This window comes from Notolepis coatsorum, assembly GCF_963971535.1.
Source record: "Notolepis coatsorum genome assembly, chromosome: 5".
Lineage (NCBI taxonomy): Eukaryota > Metazoa > Chordata > Actinopteri > Aulopiformes > Paralepididae > Notolepis > Notolepis coatsorum.
The window spans coordinates 117,256,996-117,279,495 of NC_140169.1; the positions used below are offsets into that span (position 1 = coordinate 117,256,996).

The following is a 22,500-nucleotide window of genomic DNA, read 5'->3' on the forward strand; positions in this document are numbered from 1 at the left end:
TTGTGTTTATTTCATGTTTTGAAAGATTGCGTATTACTGCATTTTTTTTTTAACATAAATCATAGTGGTTCAACATTTTGGGTCGCGACTTAATGACTAAGGAAAATGGAGGCTAGACCAGTTGAGAACCACTGATCTAGGCTGCTGGCGTCAGCCAGGATACGTGGTTTATATTCCTATTTGTTCCTTAAAAAGTCAACGTTCTGGGTGCTCCAGTAGCACACCATGTTACCGCGCTCGCGCGGGACTCCGTGCTGCGTCACGGATCTGGTTGACTCCGAGTTCGATTCCCGGACCCGCCGTCATTTGCCGAATGTCTTCCCCTGCTCTCTCTCCCGTTTCACCCTGCAACTGTCGGTCATGCTTGACCAGGAAAGCGATAAACGCTAAAAAATAAAGTTTAAAAAAAATAAATCAACGTTCTAGTGTCCCTGAACAGCTAACCAGCAGGTGTAACTATAAGTGGAAGAGTGCAAATCTCCGGTAGGCAGCATGACCCGATAACACTGGTGATGATGTGTGGTGAACTATCTAAAGACCTGATGCGTGGTGAACTCGTATCTAAAGACGTGAAAGAGTAGCGCTGCATGTGATCTCCCTCACTCTCTGTGGGGCATCTGATGAGGGGTTGTGTGGTATTATGAAAAGACAGGGTCTGTGGGGGGAAGGGATCTAATAAAGCAAATTAAACGCTTTATCTTCTGTGTGAAAAAATAGACATGCACGCACACACGCACGCACACACACACACACACACACACACACACACACACACACACACACCAGAGTGGCAGTGGCCCATTAGTAAACTTAATCATTTTTAGAACATTTCGAATATAGCTAATGAACTGAACTATTTATGAGCGTGTATAGAAAACATTAAGCTGATCAGCCCAGTAGAGAATAGCTGCGGGCAGATCCGCAGAATCACACGATCCAAACACATTAACCTCCGGACTGGCTCTGCCTGCCGCAGATAGCAAGCATGGAAACCATTTTTGACACCGTGTCTATTTGAGAAAGGTGTTTATTTGCTGAATTGCAACGGGTGCCTTGTCTCGCTTATTAGCTTATTAGAGGTTTTATGGTATGTCTACTGTGTGTGTGTGTGTGTGTGTGTGTGTGTGTGTGTGTGTGTGTGTGTGTGTGTGTGTGTGTGTGTGTGTGTGTGTGTGTGTGTGTGTGTGTGTGTGTGTGTGTGTGTGTGTGTGTGTGTGTGTGTGTGTGTGTGTGTGTGTGTGTGTGTAGGAAACAATTAAACTGGCGTGAGGCTAAAGGAGAGGAGGAGATCAACATCTATCGCTCAGAGAGGAGGAGACGAACCCTCCACTCACACAAGGAGAGCAGGGTAAACACACACACACACACAGACACACACACACACTCACACACACACACACACACACACACACACACACACACACACACACACACACACACACACACAGACTTCAGGGCTTTTAGGCACACCATACATACAGTATAATTTTTTAACTGCAATTTCTGTATGAAAAGTGCTATACAAATAAAGTTTATTATTATTATTTGTATTATTATTATAATAAACATTCCTGTTTTTCAAGTTTCAAAGTACAATTTTGTATGGGATGGACCGCCGCCACCTTGACTATGGATAACAGGATGTTTATAATAACACCCGCTAACCCACCGGACCTCAGACCATTTACATGCTTCACGGATCTCTCTCCCGCCACAGTCCCAACCCTCTTCAGAGTGCGCCGTTGACGAGGGGAGGAAGAACCAGGGTAACCACGGTTACCAAACCCGCGCCGCCATGGAAGAGACGAGTCGTCAGAGTGCAGAGGTTGCCGATGACGACGACGACGACGACAGCACCTCAGAGGTACAGTAGACGCTGTTACCGTGGTGACCGTTTGTCTCTGATCCTATCTGCTTTTTGGTTTTTGGTGGGGTTATTGGTTTAACATACTTGTGTCACAGGAGATATATTTTAAAACGTCACTTAATAGCAGAGTCCCAATTAAACGCAGTCCCTGGGTGTGGCTGGCTGGGTATTGGCTAGGCTACACATTTTGACACATAAAGGCCTCTATTAGAATCCAGGTCTGAATTAATTGTTTTTGCAGTTACCACAGGTGAGGTGCAGACGCAGTTTTGTTTTTCTCTTGATCATCACAAGTCAATACTGAGCTAAACTCATGCAGCGATACATTTCTCCATTCCCTCTCTATCTCTCTCTGTCTCTCTTCCTCTCTCTCTCTCTCTCTCTCTCTCTCTCTCTCTCTCTCTCTCTCTCTCTCTCTCTTCATCTCACTCTCTTCATCTCCTTCTCTCCTCATCTCTCCTCCCTTCATCTCTCCTCTCTTCATCTCTCTCTCCTTCTCTTCATCTCTCATTTCCTCACCTCTGTTATGGTTTGTAACCGACCCCAATCGCACAACACAAGACAGGTATGATGGTTTGCCAAGAAACAGATATTTATTTAGAACAGGGAAAAAAGGGCACTGTCCCTTTAAGGGAGAAAACACAAAACACTGGAATAACACAAGAGGGGAAGGTAAAGTGCCTTTAAGAGGCGGGCAGGAAAAGGGAACACTATGGGAAGGTAAGGGAACGCCTAAGGGAAGGTTAAGGGAACGCCTAGGGAACAGAGGAACTAGAGACTAGGAGAACTAGGGAAAGAGGACTAGGGACTAGGAGAACTAGGGATAGAGGACTAGGGACTAGGTGGAACTAGAAGGGAAGAACTTGGGACAGAGGGGACTGAGGCCCGCGGAGGCGGGCTGGGGAACAGGGAGGAACTGGGGACAGAGAACCGCGGAGGCGGGCTGGGGACAGGGAGGAACTGGGGACTGGTGGGAAAACATCTGGGCCGCTCTGCAGAACAGAGGAGAGGGTTAATATTCAAAGGGAACAAACAGAGCAGATGCAGAACAGTCCAAATAACAAAGTAACAAAGTAAATACTATCTTCGTGTGAACAAACACACAGTGGGAGATGAAATGTCCAAAATAATATCCACGAGAGAACAAAACAGAGTGGGAGATGAAATGTCCAAACTAATAACTAAGTGAGAACTAAAGGAGGCAATACGCTGGGGAACAGCAGCGGGACGAGGGCAAGGGGCATTACGCTGAGTGAGTGACATCACAATCAAAACTCACCCAGGCGTATGCGTAAAGGTACAGGGACAGCAGCGGGAACGGGGGCAAGGGCACTACGCTGAGTGAGTGACATCACAATCAAAACTCACCCAGGCGTATGCGTAAAGGTACAGGGACAGCAGCGGGAACGGGGGCAAGGGCACTACGCTGAGTGAGTGACATCACAATCAAAACTCACCCAGGCGTATGCGTAAAGGTACAGGGACAGCAGCGGGAACGGGGGCAAGGGCACTACGCTGAGTGAGTGACATCACAATCAAAACTCACCCAGGCGTATGCGTAAAGGTACAGGGACAGCAGCGGGAACGGGGGCAAGGGCACTACGCTGGGTGAGTGACATCACAATCAAAACTCACCCAGGCGTATGCGTAATGGTACAGGGACAGCAGCGGGGCGAGGGCATCGCCACCGGGTGGCTGGCAGTCCGAGCCGAGGGACAGAGTGCTGGAACAGTGGCGGTGGCGAGGGTGTCGTCCACCGGGTAGCCGACTGTCGGAGCCGAGGAACAGAGTGCTGGAACAGTGGCGGTGGCGAGGGTGTCGTCCACCGGGTAGCCGACTGTCGGAGCCGAGGAACAGAGTGGCGCGCCACACCTTGGTGTGCGCGTCGGAACAGAGAGCTGGAACAGTGGCGGTGGCGAGGGTGTCGTCCACCGGGTAGCCGCTGTCGGAGCCGAGGAACAGAGTGCGCGCCACACCTTGGTGTGCGCGTCGGAACAGTGGCGGTGGCGAGGGTGTCGTCCACCGGGTAGCCGCTGTCGGAGCCGAGGAACAGAGTGCGCGCCACACCTTGGTGTGCGCGTCGGAACAGTGGCGGTGGCGAGGGTGTCGTCCACCGGGTAGCCGCTGTCGGAGCCGAGGAACAGAGTGCGCGCCACACCTTGGTGTGCGCGTCGGAACCGAGAGACGCCTCGGGGTGCGTCTGCGAGGAGGAGTGTGCCAAGCACGAAGGTCTGGAAGATGCGCGTCGGCGCGCTGAGGTCTGGAGAGCGTGCCAAGCTCGAAGGTCTGGAAGATGCGCGTCTGTGCGCTGGTACGGAGGAGCGTGCCAAGCTCGAAGGTCTGGAAGATGCGCGTCAGAGCGCTGGTACGGAGGAGCGTGCCAAGCTCGAAGGTCTGGAAGATGCGCGTCTGTGCGCTGGTACGGAGGAGCGTGCCAAGCTCGAAGGTCTGGAAGATGCGCGTCTGTGCGCTGGTACGGAGGAGCGTGCCAAGCTCGAAGGTCTGAAGTGGAACACTGGAATACCTCCCGTAGAGGATTAGAGAGCGCAGTACAGTGTCTCCCTCCAGGCAAACGGCGGCAGGTGGCGAAGGCTTGAGCGCATCTGGCGCGCTGGTCTGGAGTGGAACACTGGAATACCTCCCGTAGAGAATTAGAGAGCGCAGTACAATGTCTCCCTCCAGGCAAACGGCGACAGGTGGCCAAAGCCCTTGAAGATGCGCGTTGCGCGCTGGTGACTGGAGAGCGTGCCAAGCCCGAGGGTCCGGGAGATGCGCGTTGGTCTAGATGTGCGTCAGGACGAACAGCTGCGCTGGGGTCTGCAGTGGAACGCTGGGGTGCCTCCCGTGGAAGTTACAGGGAGCGCAGAACAGTCTCCTCCACAGGCTACGGCGACAGCAGACGAAGGCTGGAGCAAACATCTCAAGGCTGGAGAGATCCATCATGCAGCATTGGTAGACCAGAGGATCTCCCGAAAGAGTCTAGATGTTAGAGAATATGACTCAGCATGAATACAACACGACCCCACGCCAAAACGAGGGGAAGCGCCCTGGTATTTAAAGCCCACAGGGGGACTAATTAGCCTGCCACCACAGGTGCGAGAGATAATAGAATATCAAACAGGTGTGGCCACTGAGAGTAAACGAGAGTAAAGAACGAGAGGGTGGGGGCTAGAGAGAGTGAGTGAGAAGGGAATTTCTAACAGTAGGCTTTAAGGAAACAGAGAAAAGGTGGTGAGCAGCGGGCAAAACCTCACAACCTCTCTCCTTCTCTCTTCATATCTCTCTCTCTCTCTTTCTCTCTCTCTCTCTCTTAGCATGCCCACAATACAAAACAAATCTATTCATCACCCACCCGCACAACATACACACAGCAATCATCCATGATTTCACGTGGCACCTCACCATCACAACACAATGCTTGCTAGTGGCATAATGTTACCTACAACAATACAGCGCCCACCATTGTTCCACTCCTCCAGACACATTTTAGTCCCGTCTTGCATGGAGCACACATGGCCCTGGTTGTTGCACTGATGACACATTTTGGAAATAAAGAATTAGGCCGAAATGATACTCCCATCTCTCTCTCTCTCTTTCTCTCACTAGCTCGCTAGCTCTTTCTCTTAGAGTGCGTGAGGTTGGCGCTAAAATGAGAATGCTATGTCTCTCGGAGCGAGATCAGATGAATGATCCGTAATTGATATGTAATTTGGCAACCCAATTTTTATACAGGTAATATTCATACTAGTATTTAATACTTTATTTAATAAACATACATTTGCATAAAGTAAGCGAATCTGTCCACTCCCATGTTGATACGAGTATTAAACACTTTAAAGAATATCCATTTTAAGGTAAATTTTGAACAGATACATTTGTAAAATTGTGCGATTAATATATGCGATTAATTACAGTTAACTATGGACAATCATGCCATTAATCGTGATAAAATATTTGAATTGATTGACCCTAATATACATATGATTTGACAGCGCTATTAGGACACCACTAACAATGGCTGTTGTGGGATGATCATGGATAGAGCCCTCAAAACCCACCTTTTTACCCTTGAACTCTGTCTCTCGCCTTTTTTTTCTTTTTTTTTTGAAAAATATTTTTTTTTGGGCAAATTTTTGACATGACATAAAACTAGACACACAAACATTAACAGTAAATATCCACAATAAATCACAGGACTATGCAGTCCAGTATTTGAATCAATATAAATGTAGGTTACGAGATATATACATAATAGTTACAATACATACATTATGCTCTTGCTCGCTCTCTCTTTCGCCGTTTTATATAATTATTTTTTTTTTTTACTGTATTATATTGTTTGTTTTGTAAAGTGTCTTTGAGCATTAGGAAAAGCGCTATATAAATCTGATGTATTATTATTTATTTATTCTTTTCAACTGTTCCTGCTAGTTGCACTATGTTATGCCCCGTCTCCTCCTCCTCCCCCCGTGTCTTTCTGACCACAGTCCTGAATGGTTTACTGTGTGTTTGCAGGGAGAGCCAGAGGTGCGGCTGATCAACGGTCACTCCTCAGAGGAGGAGAAGGAGGAGGAGGCGGCGAGGGAGCCCTGGCCGGATGACCACAGCAGCTCCAGGTGGGAGGACACACGCACGCACACACACACGTCACACACACGCACGCACACACACACACACACACACGCACATACATACACACACACGCGCGCGAGTGATCAGATCACAAATGATCAGACATGCTCACACATTACTTCCTCACTCTCTCACATATACACACAGTTGCATGCATATGTACATAAACACACACATACACACTCACATGCACACACATTTGCACATATACATACACACACACACATGCACAGATACACTTTTTTGTTTTTAGAACGATCTATGGATACAAAACGCTTCTTCTCCACCACTCTGGCTACTGCAGGCCTGCAATCCCCACTAACAGCAACTTTATGAACACGCCTGAGGCTACCACATATCACAATAGCACACACACTTACACACACACACACATACACACACACACACACACACACACACACACACACACACACTTACACACACTTATCAGCCCGTTCTCTCTCTTCCAGCGACTACTCCAGCGACTACTCTGACTGGACGGCCGACGCAGGGATCAACCTGGAACCTCCCAAGAAGAGTGTGAAGGTGAAGAAGAAGAGCAGCGGCTCGGAGGAGGACGGAGAGAAGAAGAGGGACAGGAAGAAGGAGAGGAAGAAAGACAAAGCCGACAAAGACGAAGCGTTGCCAAAGAAGAAGAAGCCAAAGGAGAAGAGGAAGGTGGGTTCTTCTTCTTCTTCTTCTTCTTCTTCTTCTTCTTCTTCTTCTTCTTCTTCTTCTTCTTCTTCTTCTTCTTCTTCTTCTTCTTCTTCTTCTTCTTCTTCTTCTTCTTCTTCTTCTTCTTCTTCTTCTTCTTCTTCTTCTTCTTCTTCTTCTTCTTCTTCTTCTTCTTCTTCTTCTTCTTCTTCTTCTTCTTCTTCTTCTTCTTCTTCTTCACACACTTCCTTCACTTCCAGGAACCATCAGAGAACCAGACTGAACTACAGGTCAGGGGGAGATGTAGGTAATGGTAATTATTAAATATAGATGTTTACCATTCCGATTACCATTATTCGGGATCTGTGACAAATCAGAAATTCTCATCATCGGCCCCAGATCCCTCACCAAATCCACCCCTGGTTTCTCCCTCAGCATCAACGGCTCCACTGTTCTCCCTTCCTCACATATCCGTAACCTTGGTGCCACCTTCGACCCCATACCCTCTCCTTTGAACCCCCATGTCAACACATCCCAAAAACAGCCTCCTTTCACTTGAAAAACGTTGTCCGTCTCCGTCCTCCCCTCTCACTCTCAGCCGCTGAAACCCTCATTCATGTATCGCCTCAAGACTCGATTACTGCAACAGCATCCTCTACGGCACATCCACCAAAATCCTCAATAAACTGCAGTACATTCAGAACCGCCCGCCTGCGTTACCCACTCCTGTCTCAGAGATCCCATCACTCCTGTCCTCCAGAACCTCCACTGGCTTCCCATTAAGCAAGACAACACATACCACGTAACATAAAGTGCTGTTCTTCGCCTTCACAACCTGGACCCTCTTATCTTTCCCATCTCCTGCACGGTGGATCACTCACATCTCTAATAATTATCAGCGAATAACTGAGCATTTATAATCGGTAATGTTTTCGAGTCACAAGGTGAGGTGTGTTTACAGCCATATGACAAGTGACATCTCTGGAAAACAGAACATTGGATGTCTTTATCATACAAATCGAACTATTGCCGCATATTAAAACAAGGGTCATAGTCAACTCGTGCCAAAATAAAACAGTATATGATGGTAATTTTCTTTTGTTTGGATTATCTCAAGCAAAGAGCTAAATATTTGCAACCTACAGTATTTGAAATGATGTAATACAGTATTTCCTGTGATATTTAGCATTTTATTTTGGATTTTTGGATTTAAATCCTACACACACAAAAAAACAATGCATATATCCAAAATACAGCAAATACAGTTATACTGTCAAATACCTGCTTTATGTTGTCAGAGACGTCCATACAGCTTATTTAACCATCTTGTTAAACCACCAAAGACATGATTGCAGACAGTGAACTATGAGAAGGCTGTGAGAATTGAACATGTGATTTAATTTTGCACTTCACATAGAAGCATAGCATTTGTTTTTGTTTTTAAGTTTGGTTCCCTTGTCAAGAGATTACACACTGAAATATGATGGTGGGAATCGAGCTAAGGCAATAGTGAAATACTCAAATGTGATTGGTTTATGTCTCTAAGGGGACAGAGTTCCCGGAGGCGGGGCTAACCCTGGAGGAGTGGCTTCCTTCTCCTTGGATCACGGACAGCGTCCCCCGCAGGTGTCCCTACACCCCCCAGATGGGAGACGAGGTACACAGTACAGCCTCTAAATGTCAGCTTTTGGGGGAAATGGGAATAACAGATTTTTGGATTATGACTGACGCATTACATTTTGAAACTTGACCTAAGCAACATCAACAATCAGTATTAATATGTTATAATTGTGTGTGTGTGTATGTATGCAGTTGTACTACTTCAGACAAGGCCATGAAGCCTATGTAGAGATGGCCAAACAAAAGAAGATCTACAGCATCAACCCTAAGAAACAGCCGTGGCATAAGATGGAGCTACGGGTAAGAGGCCCTCTAGATCCCACACACTTAACGATACACTACAATGACAATATTGTATTGTTTTATCTCGATTATCTTGTTGTCGTGATCGTGGGAAGATTTTACATAATTGAAATTGAAACTCGATTAATCGCCCAGCCCTACTCGCAGCCAAATCTGATGTAAGATGCAGAGGATAAATAAATGTTTCCCCTTATTCATCTTTGTGTGTCTATGTGTCTCTGTATTTCTATTTGTGTGTGTGTGTGTGTGTGTGTGTGTGTGTGTGTGTGTGTGTGTGTGTGTGTGTGTGTGTGTGTGTGTGTGTGTGTGTGTGTGTGTGTGTGTGTGTGTGTGTGTGTGTGTGTGTGTGTGTGTGTGTGTGTGTGTGTGTGTGTGTTCAGGAGCAGGAACTGATGAAGATAGTGGGTATCAAGTATGAGGTGGGCTTGCCGACGCTGTGCTGTCTCAAGCTCTCCTTCCTGGACCCTGACACTGGAAAGCTGACTGGAGGCTCCTTCTCCATGAAGTAAGGACGTCACTAGAACTACAACTAGAGACCACACCCCCTGGTTCCAAAGAACTACAACTAGAGACCACACCCCCTGGGCCCAGCTCTAATATACATTGATCAGTTTGTTCGGCTAGATGTGCTAGATCAAGCAAACTGGATACCCCCCCCCCCGGTAAAAAGTCGTTCTGCAGCACGACAAAAGGGGTGAAATTGTGACATTTATGCAAGTTAAAGTAACAGGCCAACATCATGGGAAATGCACCTACGTCTTCTCCAGAGTCAGACAAGAAGATATAGATACCAATGTCCTCTCTCTGTGCATTCAGTAGAAAGCAAGATAGACTAGCTTAGCTGAAATAAATGGAAGCAGATTCGGATCAGCTAGCCCTGTTGGCCAAAAGAAAAACAGAGTTTTAAGCTAGGCCAGCTGATCTGTATATGCTTCCATTAATTTGTGCTAAGCTAGGCTAGCTTGCAGCCGGATAGCTTTCTACTGAATGCGCAGAGAGTTAATTGGTATCTATCTTCTTGTCTGACTCTGGAAAAGACGGTAAGTGCATTTCCCATAATGTTGGCGTGTTCCTTTTAATAATAATTTTCTTTGGAGAATAGTTAGTTGAGACATCACTGACCTAGCACAGTGATTTTGTGTTCATAGGTGCGGTTTTTACTACGATCATAAATCGCTTTATGCAAATGAGCAGACATTAACTAATTCTGCGCCATCGCTTAATGCGCCAGAGGGCGCTAGTACGCTATCGCTTTAATCAATGGGGAGACTGCGAGATTTGTGAGCGCCTAAAATATATCTTATATTATAGCTTTTTTTTTTTATCCACTTTTTCTCCCATTTTCTATATTTTTTCTCCCATCCCAATTTCGTATCATCCAATTCAACCCTCCCCTGTCACGAACGCTGTTTCTTGCCTCCCACAAGCCGGCTGCAATGTGGACTAAGTCATACATAGCACAAGTCCCCTCCGGTACTTGAGGTAACAGCAGTCGCATCTTTTCACCTGCGCAGCTCGATCTCTCAGTGGCGAGGAGTAACGCGTGGGAGGCTCACGCTGCCCCCGACACTTCCTGATTCTACTGCGCAGGCGCACCAACCGACCTGTAGGAGTCGCTGTCCACAACGCCCGATCCCCACCCATCAGTTTCCCACCCCCTAATACGGCCAATGTGTATTAGTACGGACGACCAGCTAAACTGAAAGCAAATGTGGAGTGCTGGGCTCGAACAGGCAAGCCCAGCGTCTCCAGATTTCGTGGCGAGCGCCTTGCCCACTACGCCACGTAGCCGCCTATCTTATATTATAGCTATGGGTCTAATACACCTGTCGATTGTCAGTGAGTTGCTTCCAGTCAACATGCACAAAACAGATTGTTTTTTCATCCGTACATTTCCGTTTTGAATATGAGTATAGTTTTGGTGATTCTTAGTAATCTGAGGAAAAGACACGATAATAGCCCTTTAGTGCAGGGGTTCCCAAAGTGGGAACCGCCGCGGGGGGGAGTCGTCAGATGATACATTTTTTATTTTTATTTTTTTATGCAGTCAGACCACTGAACTTAGAAGCAGGCCAGGCCAGTGTTTCTAGTTGCAGCAGCGCAATAGTTAGATAACCTAGGTGGGGAACAACCAGGAGATCACTGCAACTCACACAAGTTGGAGAACTATCTCTCTCTCTCTCTTGCTCTCACACACACACAAAGGGAGCCGCATGTGATTGGTGGAGGCGGGACCCTTACAAAAAAACAAAAAATCCATCAAAATCAGTGTTGTTGCTAATCATTGACACATGCTAGCCTGTAATAATCCCCCCCAGAAAAATCTACTTTGCATTTGATATTGCAAATATATGCCATCACACACACTGGCATTTAAAGGGTTAGAATTATAAAATGAATATGTGGTGTTATGATCAGGGCTGAAGTTGAATAAAAGATTGTATTTTTTTCAATCTGACATTACAAAAAAACTGAAAATCCATCAAAATCAGTGTTGTTGCTAATCATATATGCTACCCTGTTTTTTAATAATTTGTGATGCCATCAAAAACACTGGCATTTAAAGGGTACAAATTTAAAAAGTCCTGCACCAGAGTGCAGGAAATTAAGTCTTTGTAACAAAACATTTCCTGGTGGGGGACCCCCAGACCCCCTGCTTAAAAAGTGGCCTGACTGGGGCTATATTTTGCACTATATTTCCTGGCCTGAATGATTTCCCCAGTCCGGCCCTGGTTAAAAGCCTCCAATGCTTATTAGTGTGTGTGCGTTTGAACGTTTGCATGTTTCAACCATACATTTCCATTTATAAAAAAATATATATATATTTTTTTTTTATTTTTTATTTTTTTTTTACCTATTATAATAGTGGGGGTCGCGGCTCTCTGACACCGTTATTCGGGGGTCGCGGCCTGAAAAGTTTGGGAACCCCTGCTTTCGCCTGATTATCTAATCTTCCTGAAATCAACGCTAGATTATCATTATTATCCTTCCTCATGCATACATGAAATGGCCCTCGTAGCGGGGTGCTCCCCCCGCCACCTCCTGCACTCAACGGTAAACAGCCACACACACACAGACAGCCGCGATCACGGTAGAAAGAAATATCAGATCAACGCAAGATTTTATATATATAGTCCTTACCTGGTCTCTGATGTAATGCAAAAGAAATAATCCAATTATCTGATCGCCATTCCAAATACTGCTTGTGGAGGTCCGTCCCACATTGCCCGGCAGCGTCTAGTTTTTACCCAAACGGTGCATGCGTTTTGCGAATCTGATTGGCCACTGACGTTTCTGGTCATGTGACATGTGCGCCCAATCACGTGACGCGCCCATTTCCGGCTCTAACAGCCTGCAAACTACCTAACGCCTAGTTTATCACTGGTTAAGCTTAGGCGACTCTTTCAAAGTTGGTTAAGGTTAGAGTTTGGAATCAGGGCTGGCGTTCTATCGCCCTGCTCTAAGACAAACTCTAACCTTAACCAACTTCGAAAGAGTGCCTAAGCTTAACCGGCGAAGAACTTGCCGTCACACGATTGGTGCGACCAGAAACAGCAGTGGCCAATCAGAGCGCTAAACGCGAACGCGTAAGCATACACCGTTTGGGTAAAAACTAGACGCTGCCCGGTATTGCATATGAAGGGGGGGGAGGGGGAGGGGCAGCATAGCAGATGTAACGTTGTAAAGGCTAGTCCTGCCGGAGTATTTAAACCCCCCCCCGCATGGCTCAGATCGGCCCTGAAAAGAAACTACACCATTTCTAATAGAGTGCAATACCGGCTGGAAGGCGTAGGCGGCGGTATTTGCCCTTTTGCGAGCTCAGACCCATTCCGAATGATAACATAAGGCTGGATGGATGAAAAATGAATGGATATAGCTAATACAAGAAATAACGATTAAAACCCGACTTTTCTTGTGATTGGCGCTGAACTGTTGGCGAGTTAACCCGACTTTTTCCGTGATTGGCGCAGAATGAGTTAACCTGCTACGGCTGCTGGCGACCATGTCAGCTCATTTGCATACAGCATCTTCCCCACAGTGCAACAGATTCGTATGAGCAGACAGTGGAACAGGTGCGTAAATATGGTGACCTTCCACATTCGGTCGTCCCAGCCTATCCCACACACACACATAGCTTTTTATTTAAACTGTCAAGGAGCGAATACTGACACCTTGATGCTTTGCACTTGGTACGAGTAATGAACGTAACCTTCTTTACACTCCAGGCCTATTATGCGCAGAACCGAATTAAGTGGTAGAACCTTGGTATAAGTGTTGGTTTTATAATTCACTGGCCAGGATATAAGTCCTTATAATAATTTGTAGGGCGCTTTATAAGTGTGGAGCAAATCTCAAAAGCACTACATTGTAAAGAGTAAAATAAAAAAACATAAAATAAGAAGGGCTAAAACTGGTAAAATAACTTAAAATGTGTGGAGCTAAAACTAGATAGAAATCAACAAAAGGCCCTATAAAAAAAAGTTTAGGCCCTTTTTCAAATACCGGCACTCTCCTTCATCAGTTGCTCATGTGGTCTGTGTGTGGCAGAACGGAAATGAGCTATTTTCTCTCTATTCATTCGCTTGCACAGACGCCGAAATTAATGAGGACAAAGCGGATGTATGAAACAAGTCCCTGTGTGTATATATATATATTATATATATATAGATACCAATGTCCTCTCTCTGTGCATTCAGTAGAAAGCAAGATAGACTAGCTTAGCTGAAATAAATGGAAGCCGATTCGGATCAGCTAGCCCTGTTGGCCAAAAAAAAAACAGAGTTTTACACGCAAACACACAGGCACAAAGCATTATTCTGCAGGACAAACCTACACAAAGAGGCTATATTTCTCTCCTCTCCAGCCTCGTGGCTGGGCCCTTGCAAGCTTTGGGCCCTGGGGCCTCTGCCTCAGTAGTCCATGCGTTAATCCGACCCAGGTAACGTGGTCGTCACACTCATTCACCCATTGCTAATGTTGTGAGTCCTTTGGTTCATTTTTGCCTGAAAGTGGCGCCTGGAGGCCCTTCTGCGTTTGCTGATGTCGCTCTGTCTTGTTGCAGGTACCACGACATGCCCGACGTCATCGACTTCCGCATCCTGCGGCAGCAGTTCGACGAGGCGAGAGACACACAGTGGGGCATAGGTCAGCCTTGTTCTCTGTCATTGTAGCATTATTTGACTTGGATATCTTTTTCTGACGGAGGAGCAACAGTTACACACAGGTGGTCCGGGGGAGCCTGTGAGTGGGCGCCCCGCAGCATCTGCTCCCTACGGCTGCATAGCAACTGTTTCAAGTCTACTTGTCTGGTTAAAGAAGGACTTTCAAAGAGCAAAACATTTATAATAAATAAAATTAAGTCAATCTAAGAGTAGATCTAAATGGTTTCTGTAATCCTGTGTGTGTGTGTGTAGGTGACCGGTTTCGATCGGTGATTGACGACGCCTGGTGGTTTGGGACCATCGAGAGCCAGGAGCCTTTCCAGTCTCAGTACTCTGACAGCCTGTTTCAGTGTTACAACGTCTGGTAGGCTCTCTCTCTCTCTCTCTCTCTCTCTCTCTCTCTCTCTCTCTCTCCTCTCTCTCTCTCTCTCTCTCTCTCTTTCTCTCTCTCTCTTCTCTCTCTCGTCTCTCTCTCTCTCTCTCTCTCTCTCTCTCTCTCTCTCTCTCTCTCTCTCTCTCTCTCTCTCTCTCTCTCTCTCTCTCTCTCTCTCTCTCTCTCTCTCTCTCTCTCTCTCTCTCTCTCTCTCTCTCTCTCTCTCTCTCTCTCTCTCCTCTCTCTCACACACGCACAGACACACACATGCACACGCACAGACACACACACGCACTGAGAAATCCACCAGAAATTTATTTAGACTTCTATTTATGACCCTTTAACTTCCATCAATACTGGGTTTGAACAATCAATAAAGTCACATGACACAATGAGTGCCATATTTTCCCTCTGACCTCCCACCTGCCCTTCCTCTCGACTACCACATGCTTTCTACACTCCTTTAAGTGAAGCAAAGTGATTTGGTATAACATGAGTTTGTCCCCAATGACACTGGTGGAATCAGAAAGAGTCAACTTTATTGGCAAGCGGTGTGTTGACACCGTGGTTGTACCGCCGTGAGCCAGAGGTCGGTCAGATCAAACTCCTGGTACATGCAGCTGCGGCGGTGATGATGATGATGCACTTCATCTGTGGAGCACCTTTCTAATACAAGGATACAAAGTGCTTGATGGACAAAGGAAAGATAATGGTCATGAAAATAAGTGGTAATAACAATAATAATATATAAAATACAAAACAAGATAAAACAGGAACGAGAACAATAAATATGCGGAAATACAAGATAATATAAAAAGAAGAAGACTATTTTTTTAACCTCTTAACCCATCCAGCGCCATCGCTTAATGAGCCAGGGGGGTCGTTAGAACGCCATCACTTTAATCAATGGGGAGACTGCAAGATTTGCGAGTGCTTAAAATATATATTATATTATAGCTATGGGTCTAATACACCTGTCGATTGTCAGTGAGTTGCTTCCAGTCAACATGTACAAAACAGATTGTTTTTTCATCCATACATTTCCGTTTTATACCGTTTTGAATATGAGTATAGTTTTGGTGATTCTTAGTAATCCAGGAAAAGACGCAATAATAGCGTTTTAGTGGAATACACTAAACACGTTGTAATTTTTCGCCTGATTATCTTCCTGAAATCAACGCTAGATTATCATTATTATCCTTCCTCGTGCATACATGAAATGGCCCTCGTAGCACGGCGCTCACCCCCCCCCCCCCACCTCGTGGTGTAGTGGTTAACACTGTCGCCTCACAGCAAGAAGGTCCAGGGTTCGATTCCCGCTTGGGGACTAGGTTTCCATGATGCCAGTTACCCAGGTGGGGTATCTCCCAGACCTTTCTGTGTGGAGTTTGCATGTTCTCCCCGTGCTCGCAAGGGTTTCCCCCCCCCCCGATAAGATAAACCCAATGGAAAAACATGCACAACAACAGATTGCTAACGCTGTGGCGTCCTTGACGAAGATGGGCAGGAGCACTTGGATTGGTCCCCGGGGCGCGGCTCACGTCGACGCCCTATCTGCTCCCGGCTTCCCATGGGGGGAAGGACGACGGGATGGGTCAAGTGCAGAGACTCAATCACATTAGGCGACACAAGAAAATTGCATGTGTGTGTTCCTGTGTGTGTGTGCCGCCCATCGCATGTGTGTGTCGTTTGCATGCCAGATAAAGACTTCCTAAGTCCTGCATTATTAACGGTAAACAGACACACACACACACAGACAGCTTCGATCGCGGTAGAAAGAAATATCAGATCAACACAAGATTGTATATAGAGTTATTACCTGGCCTTATTCCCAATGATAACATCAGGCTGGATGGATGAAAAATTAATGGATATAGCTAATAAAAGAAATAACGATTAAAACTCGAGTTTTCTCGTGATTGGCGCTGACCGGTTGGCGAGTTAACCCAACTTTTCTCGTGACTGGTGCTGAATGAGTTAAGCCCGACGAGACCGGTACCGGACTGACAATGACATCACGCCATAAATCCATCTCTACAGAATGTATGAATTAATGTTGCGTTTTTTCCCCCCAAATGTAGCCAAGAGTAAAGACCCTAACCCTGTCAAAACAGCACTACGTTTGTTTACCAATGATTTTAACTGTTGCAATCTGATGAAAAATGGTGGAGAAATTTACATTATAAAATATTAACTGTACTTACAGTAGATTTCATTCATGGTTTGTGAATCACGCCTGGTGATACTAAATCCAGATTGAACTCTGCCATTGAAAAGGGGAGATTTGGCCCGATCCATAGATGTGCGACTTGGCCATAATAAGGTAATTTATAGGCCTGATATTCTATATTCTATAGGTAATCATATTTCAAATTGCATGTGTCCGGATGGCAGAATTCAGTACTGTATCTACAAAACCTTCTGTTTAATCATCTTCCCTTTATTAATTTCTTAGATTTTTTTGTACATGTGATCTCAAGAAGGTGCTGAATGAGCTTTCAGTTTTTCATGTCTGGTAAATTTTTGCATGGATTAACCGTCAAAAATGAAAAAAGAAAAAAAGATTCATTGGTTCATTACAATTTACTCAAGCCTAGTAACACACACAATATTTCTGACACTGGGAATACATTCCCTGAGATCCATAGATGTCCCTAGATACCAAGAACATGCTAATGGGACTTGTAGAAGTGGAGCAATCTTCCATTTACTTAGGTATGTATTTTTGGCGGATTTTCAGAAAATAGGGCTAGGGCTTAAGAGGTTAAACTAATTATAGCCTGTAAAGGTGAGTTTTCAGTTGTGGATACTGAGTTTTCTGTTCTTAAGTTGAGTTGGAGGCTATGCCCGAGTCTAGCGGATGTATGAAACGAGTCCCCGTATATATTCATACAACCCACCCCACCCACCCACACACACACTCAACTCACTCACACACACACACACAAACGCAGACACAAACCATTGTAGAATATATTTTCATGTGGATTCAGTCGTCTCTGCTCGCAGCACTTGCCCTTCCGCCTCAAGAGTATTATTTCAAATGACCTGAGAGAAATGGCAGCGGCTGGCAGCTTAATGAGGATGTTTTTTTAAACATACATTTTAAAGACCCGTTTACTAAAGCATTCTTTTTTTGGGGGCTTCACGATCACCGATCCATATGATGTGTATGAGCCAAAATGAATGGTTTTGATGATAATAATGATGGCGATGATGATGTGTTTCCTCTACAGCTGGGATAATGGAGACACTGAGAAAATGAGCCATGGGACATGGAGGCCATTCCCAATGAGGGTGAGTTTGTCACAAACACACACACACACACACACACACACACACACACATACATATACACACACACACACACACACACACACACACACACACACACACACACACACACACACCTCCCCTCTCTCCTCTCTACCTCTCTCCTCCTCCCTCTCCCTCTCTACAACCTCTCCTCCTCCCCTCTCCCCCCTACAACTTCTCCTCCCTCTCTCCCTCTCTAAAACCTCTCCTCCTCCTCCCCTCTCTCCCTCTCTACAACCTCTCTCCTCCTCCTCCCCTCTCTCCTCTTCCTCCCTCTCCCTCTCTGCAGCGTCGTTCCCAGACGAGTTGGGCCTGAGCGTGCCGTTGAGGGAGGAGGAACAGAAGGAGCTGCTCTACGTCCCTCTGGAAGGGGAATGGGGTTGCCGCACGCGCTCAGAGGAGTGCGAGCGCATCATCAAAGGCATCGACCAGCTGTGTACACTCGGTATGGCTCTCAAGTCACCACACACACACACACACACACACACACACACACACACACACACACACACACGCACACACACACACACACCGAATAGAATAGCACTCTGATATAAGTGAAAGTCCTCCATTCAAAATTCCATTCAAGTGAAAATACTCAAGTATTCAATGTTAAATGTGCTGAAATATGGAAAGTAGAAGTACTTGTTAAGCTCTATATGTTATGCTAAAACATCAGCTGGTTCTGACCTGCCTGCCCTGATGAATTCCTCTTGGCCCGACTCAAACTGAAAAAGTGCAACATTTTTATGAATTGATTGCACGTCTTGTATGCAAAACCCATCCATTAAAACTAGGGATGTACCGATACCAGATAATTCCCTGATACTTAAATCGGATACCAAGTGAACCACGAATAACATGTCAGAAATCAAAGCAAAGTGACCAATACTGAAGGTTTGAGATTGGAAATCGGCATCGGCACTGAATGAGTGGTATTGGTGTGTCGGTAATTAAAGGGAACTAGGATATTTGGTTTGAAACATAGTGGAGTAAAATTTGAAATCTCCCCCAATTAGAATTAGAAAGTCCCCCAAAATCAAGGTATAGTACACATAACCCGAAATTGTACCTAATCCATATCTGTCTGAATTTACCTGCAAATAATTGTTCTATATACCTAGTTATACACCTGCATATAACTCTGTATGATATCATGTACAATAATGCTGTATAAACAGTATATATATTTATTCTCACCATATATATATATATCCACATCTGTCTGTACATACATGCATATAATCATTTTTACATGTAGATTCTATATCTGTATCTGTACATATCTTTTACCTACTCTTACTAGTTACGCTGCTGGCCAGTATGACTACTACCTACTGTCTTTATACCTATATAAAAATATATAAAGTCTTTAGCACTATATTCAGTAGTACTACCCAGTTTAATCTCCTGTACATTGTAATGTATACTATAGCACTTTACTGTTACATTTGCACTCTGGTTGGATGCCAAACCTCTTTTCATTGTACTGTACTTGCTGTATAATGACAATACATGTAAATCTAATCTAATGGAAGTACAGTGCTTGAATAGAAGTACTTAGTTGCTTTTCCATCCCTGCCTTCTCGCCACCACTGAGACGAGCAGCCTGACTCGTGCTGTGTAAGCCTTTACAGGAAACCATGAAGTCATGTCTCTCCTTAAGTGAAACGGCCATACACTAATCGCTGCTGTTCTCAGGATGATGTCATCAGTCTGTGACGCACACACACACACACACACACACACACACACACACACACACACACACACACACACACACACACACACACACACGCACACACACACACACAGTTAAATTACATGGAATACGCGGCACAGTGTGTGTATGGTCTCCAGCATTGGGGCTGCTGAGTTTTCAAATTCCTGTAAATTGATGTCATCATGGTCCGTCAGACACCACACAGGCCGTCAAGAGGTATCACTGCACTATCATGTTTCCAAATGTCCACCTGCTCCCTCTGGTGGCTGCTTGGAGTCTTGCAGGCCACAGGCCCGCCACATGGAGAGACGATAGTCCTTCTAGATCTCTCTCTGCTTGCTGCTCCCACGCTGCAGGCTGCAGCTGGCTCACACAAGGCAGGATTTTGCATTAACTCAAAGAGCGAGTGGTGATCCTGAATCACTGTGTTCAGGTCACATACATGACGGCATGGGTGAACTTTTTTTTTTAAGTTCTTTTTTATTTAATTTTGTTATCGTCCTAATTTAGAAATGAGATCGCATAGGTCTATGAATCGAGATAGCGATTTTTTTCTATTAATCGTGCAGCCCTATTTCAGACCCACATTCCTTGTCAAAGATACGTCATGATGTATATGGACTCGGATGCCTTATTTTGATTGAGATGCGAGAGAACACACCTGACGTAGACCTCTCAGGTGTGAAATCGTTCTTTGCAGCAGTATTAAAAAGTATGATATAATGGACCATTTTGAATTAAATGGCACCATGACAATTGTATTACAGTGATATGATGTGTGACTGACTCTAATAGTAGTATGTTTTTCTTCTTTCTACCCCCACCTTCCCTCCCCACTACCCCGACCCCTACCCCCACCTTCCCTCCCCACTACCCCGACCCCCACCCCCACCTTCCCCCCCCACTACCCCGACCCCTACCCCCACCTTCCCTCCCCACTACCCCGACTTCTACCCCCACCTTCCCTCCCCACTACCCCTACCCCCACCTTCCCTCCCCACTACCCCTACCCCCACCTTCCCTCCCCACTACCCCTACCCCCACCTTCCCTCCCCACTACCCCTACCCCCACCTTCCCTCCCCACTACCCCTACCCCCACCTTCCCTCCCCACCGTCCCTCCCCACTACCTGCCCTCAGATGTGGCCGCTCCATTCGCCTTCCCGGTGGACCTGCAGGCCTACCCAACATACTGCACTGTGGTGGCCTACGTCACTGACCTCAGCACCATACGCCAGAGACTGGAGAACCACTTCTATAGGTATGGTCTGTGTGTGTGTGTGTGTGTGTGTGTGTGTGTGTGTGTGTGTGTGTGTGTGTGTGTGTGTGTGTGTGTGTGTGTGTGTGTGTGTGTGTGTGTGTGTGTGTGTGTGTGTGTGTGTGTGTGTGTGTGTGTGTGTGTGTGTGTGTGTGTGTGTGTGTGTGTGTGTGTGTGTGTGTGTGTGTGTGTGTGTGTGTGTGTGTGTGTGTGTGTGTGTGTGTGTGTGTGTGTGTAGGGTTGGGCAATAATTAAATATATGATTGTTAATTGTGGCATCATGATGAAATTATGATATGTCGTAGGGAGGTAGAGAGGGGGTTTAGTTTGTGTGGTGTGGTAACAATGTTGAAATTGAGAAGTTTAGACTTTAGTTTAGTTTTACAACTGACATAAAAATGGTGTTATTACAGAGAGAGTAAAGTACTGAAAAAGGTACCGTCGGGTACCGGTATCGATTCCAAGGTGCCGGTACAAATGGGAACGGTACCCAATAATAATAATAATAAACTTTATTTGTATAGCAAACTGCAGCTCAAAGTGCTTCACAGACAGGCATAAAATTTGCACATAAAGTGCAGACATGTAAAAAAAATCAATCATAATAACAAAGCCACAACGCAGCTCTCAGTCTGGAAGGTTTTATGTGTGGGGGGGGGGGGGGGGTTACAATAATGTCAATGATGCATGCATAGCCTGTACTTTCATATCATGTAAAACATAATTTTTATGAAGATTGCTCAATAAGACCTAAACGTCTGTGCCTGGTCACATATATATGATGTGCAAGTGTGTGTTTGTGTGTGAGAGAGAGATAATCTAATGGTGTGTTCAGGTTACAGACTACAAAACTAAGAAATTACTGAATGATGTGGCCAGCTATACTGACACCGAGTTGCCCTTCAATTGGCCTCTCAAACCCTGCCCTTGGGAAGCAACAGTTGTGATTGGAGGATCATACATTGTCAATCAATGTTGTCACGCAATCGTAAAATAATGGCCAACATGAATTATGGTTAGGGATGTCCCGATCACGTTTTTTTGCTCCCGATCCGATCCCGATCATGTGATTTTGAGTATCTACCGATACCGATATTTCCCGATCCGATCAAAATTATTTTTTTTTATTTTTTTTTATTCAACAAACATGACCATGTTCACGTCTTAAACTCATACTGAGGCCTTAGTTTTGGTTTTAAATTGCATATCATCATTCATTTATTTATTGTCACACAGAGCAGAAGAATTTTGCCAAAACAAACCAATAGTATCCAGCTGCAGAACAGCAGACCAGCCACACTCTCAGACCCAAACGCATTTCCTTTGATTTAATTATACATCAAATGATTTATGAAGTTAACTTTTCACCTGGATAACGTCAACATTCAGGGTGAATGTAATGTGAGAAATTGGGATAAAAAAAATTTAAATAAAAATTATTTGGGTCTGAGATTGTGGCTGGTCTGCCGTTCTGCAGCTGGATACTATTGGTTTGTTTTGGCAAAATTCTTCTGCTCTGTGACAATAAATAAATGAATGATGATATGCAATTTAAAACCAAAACTAAGGCCTCAGTATGAGTTTAAGACGTGAA

General features: G+C 45.3%; 1 protein-coding gene across 1 annotated transcript in view; it reads left to right on the top strand.

Annotated features, from left to right (window-relative positions):
* LOC311228319 (PH-interacting protein-like) overlaps positions 1-22,500 on the top strand; it is a gene marked incomplete at its 5' end in the record, with an annotated part of 100,949 nt that overhangs the window by 62,647 nt on the left and 15,802 nt on the right. The window contains 13 exon segments of the mRNA XM_084314228.1: positions 1,249-1,348; positions 1,718-1,864; positions 6,383-6,483; positions 6,970-7,177; positions 8,700-8,810; positions 8,966-9,073; positions 9,457-9,581; positions 14,139-14,221; positions 14,491-14,602; positions 17,848-17,873; positions 17,876-17,908; positions 18,216-18,371; positions 20,789-20,909. Coding sequence (XP_084170354.1) covers positions 1,249-1,348; positions 1,718-1,864; positions 6,383-6,483; positions 6,970-7,177; positions 8,700-8,810; positions 8,966-9,073; positions 9,457-9,581; positions 14,139-14,221; positions 14,491-14,602; positions 17,848-17,873; positions 17,876-17,908; positions 18,216-18,371; positions 20,789-20,909 — 1,431 coding nt within the window.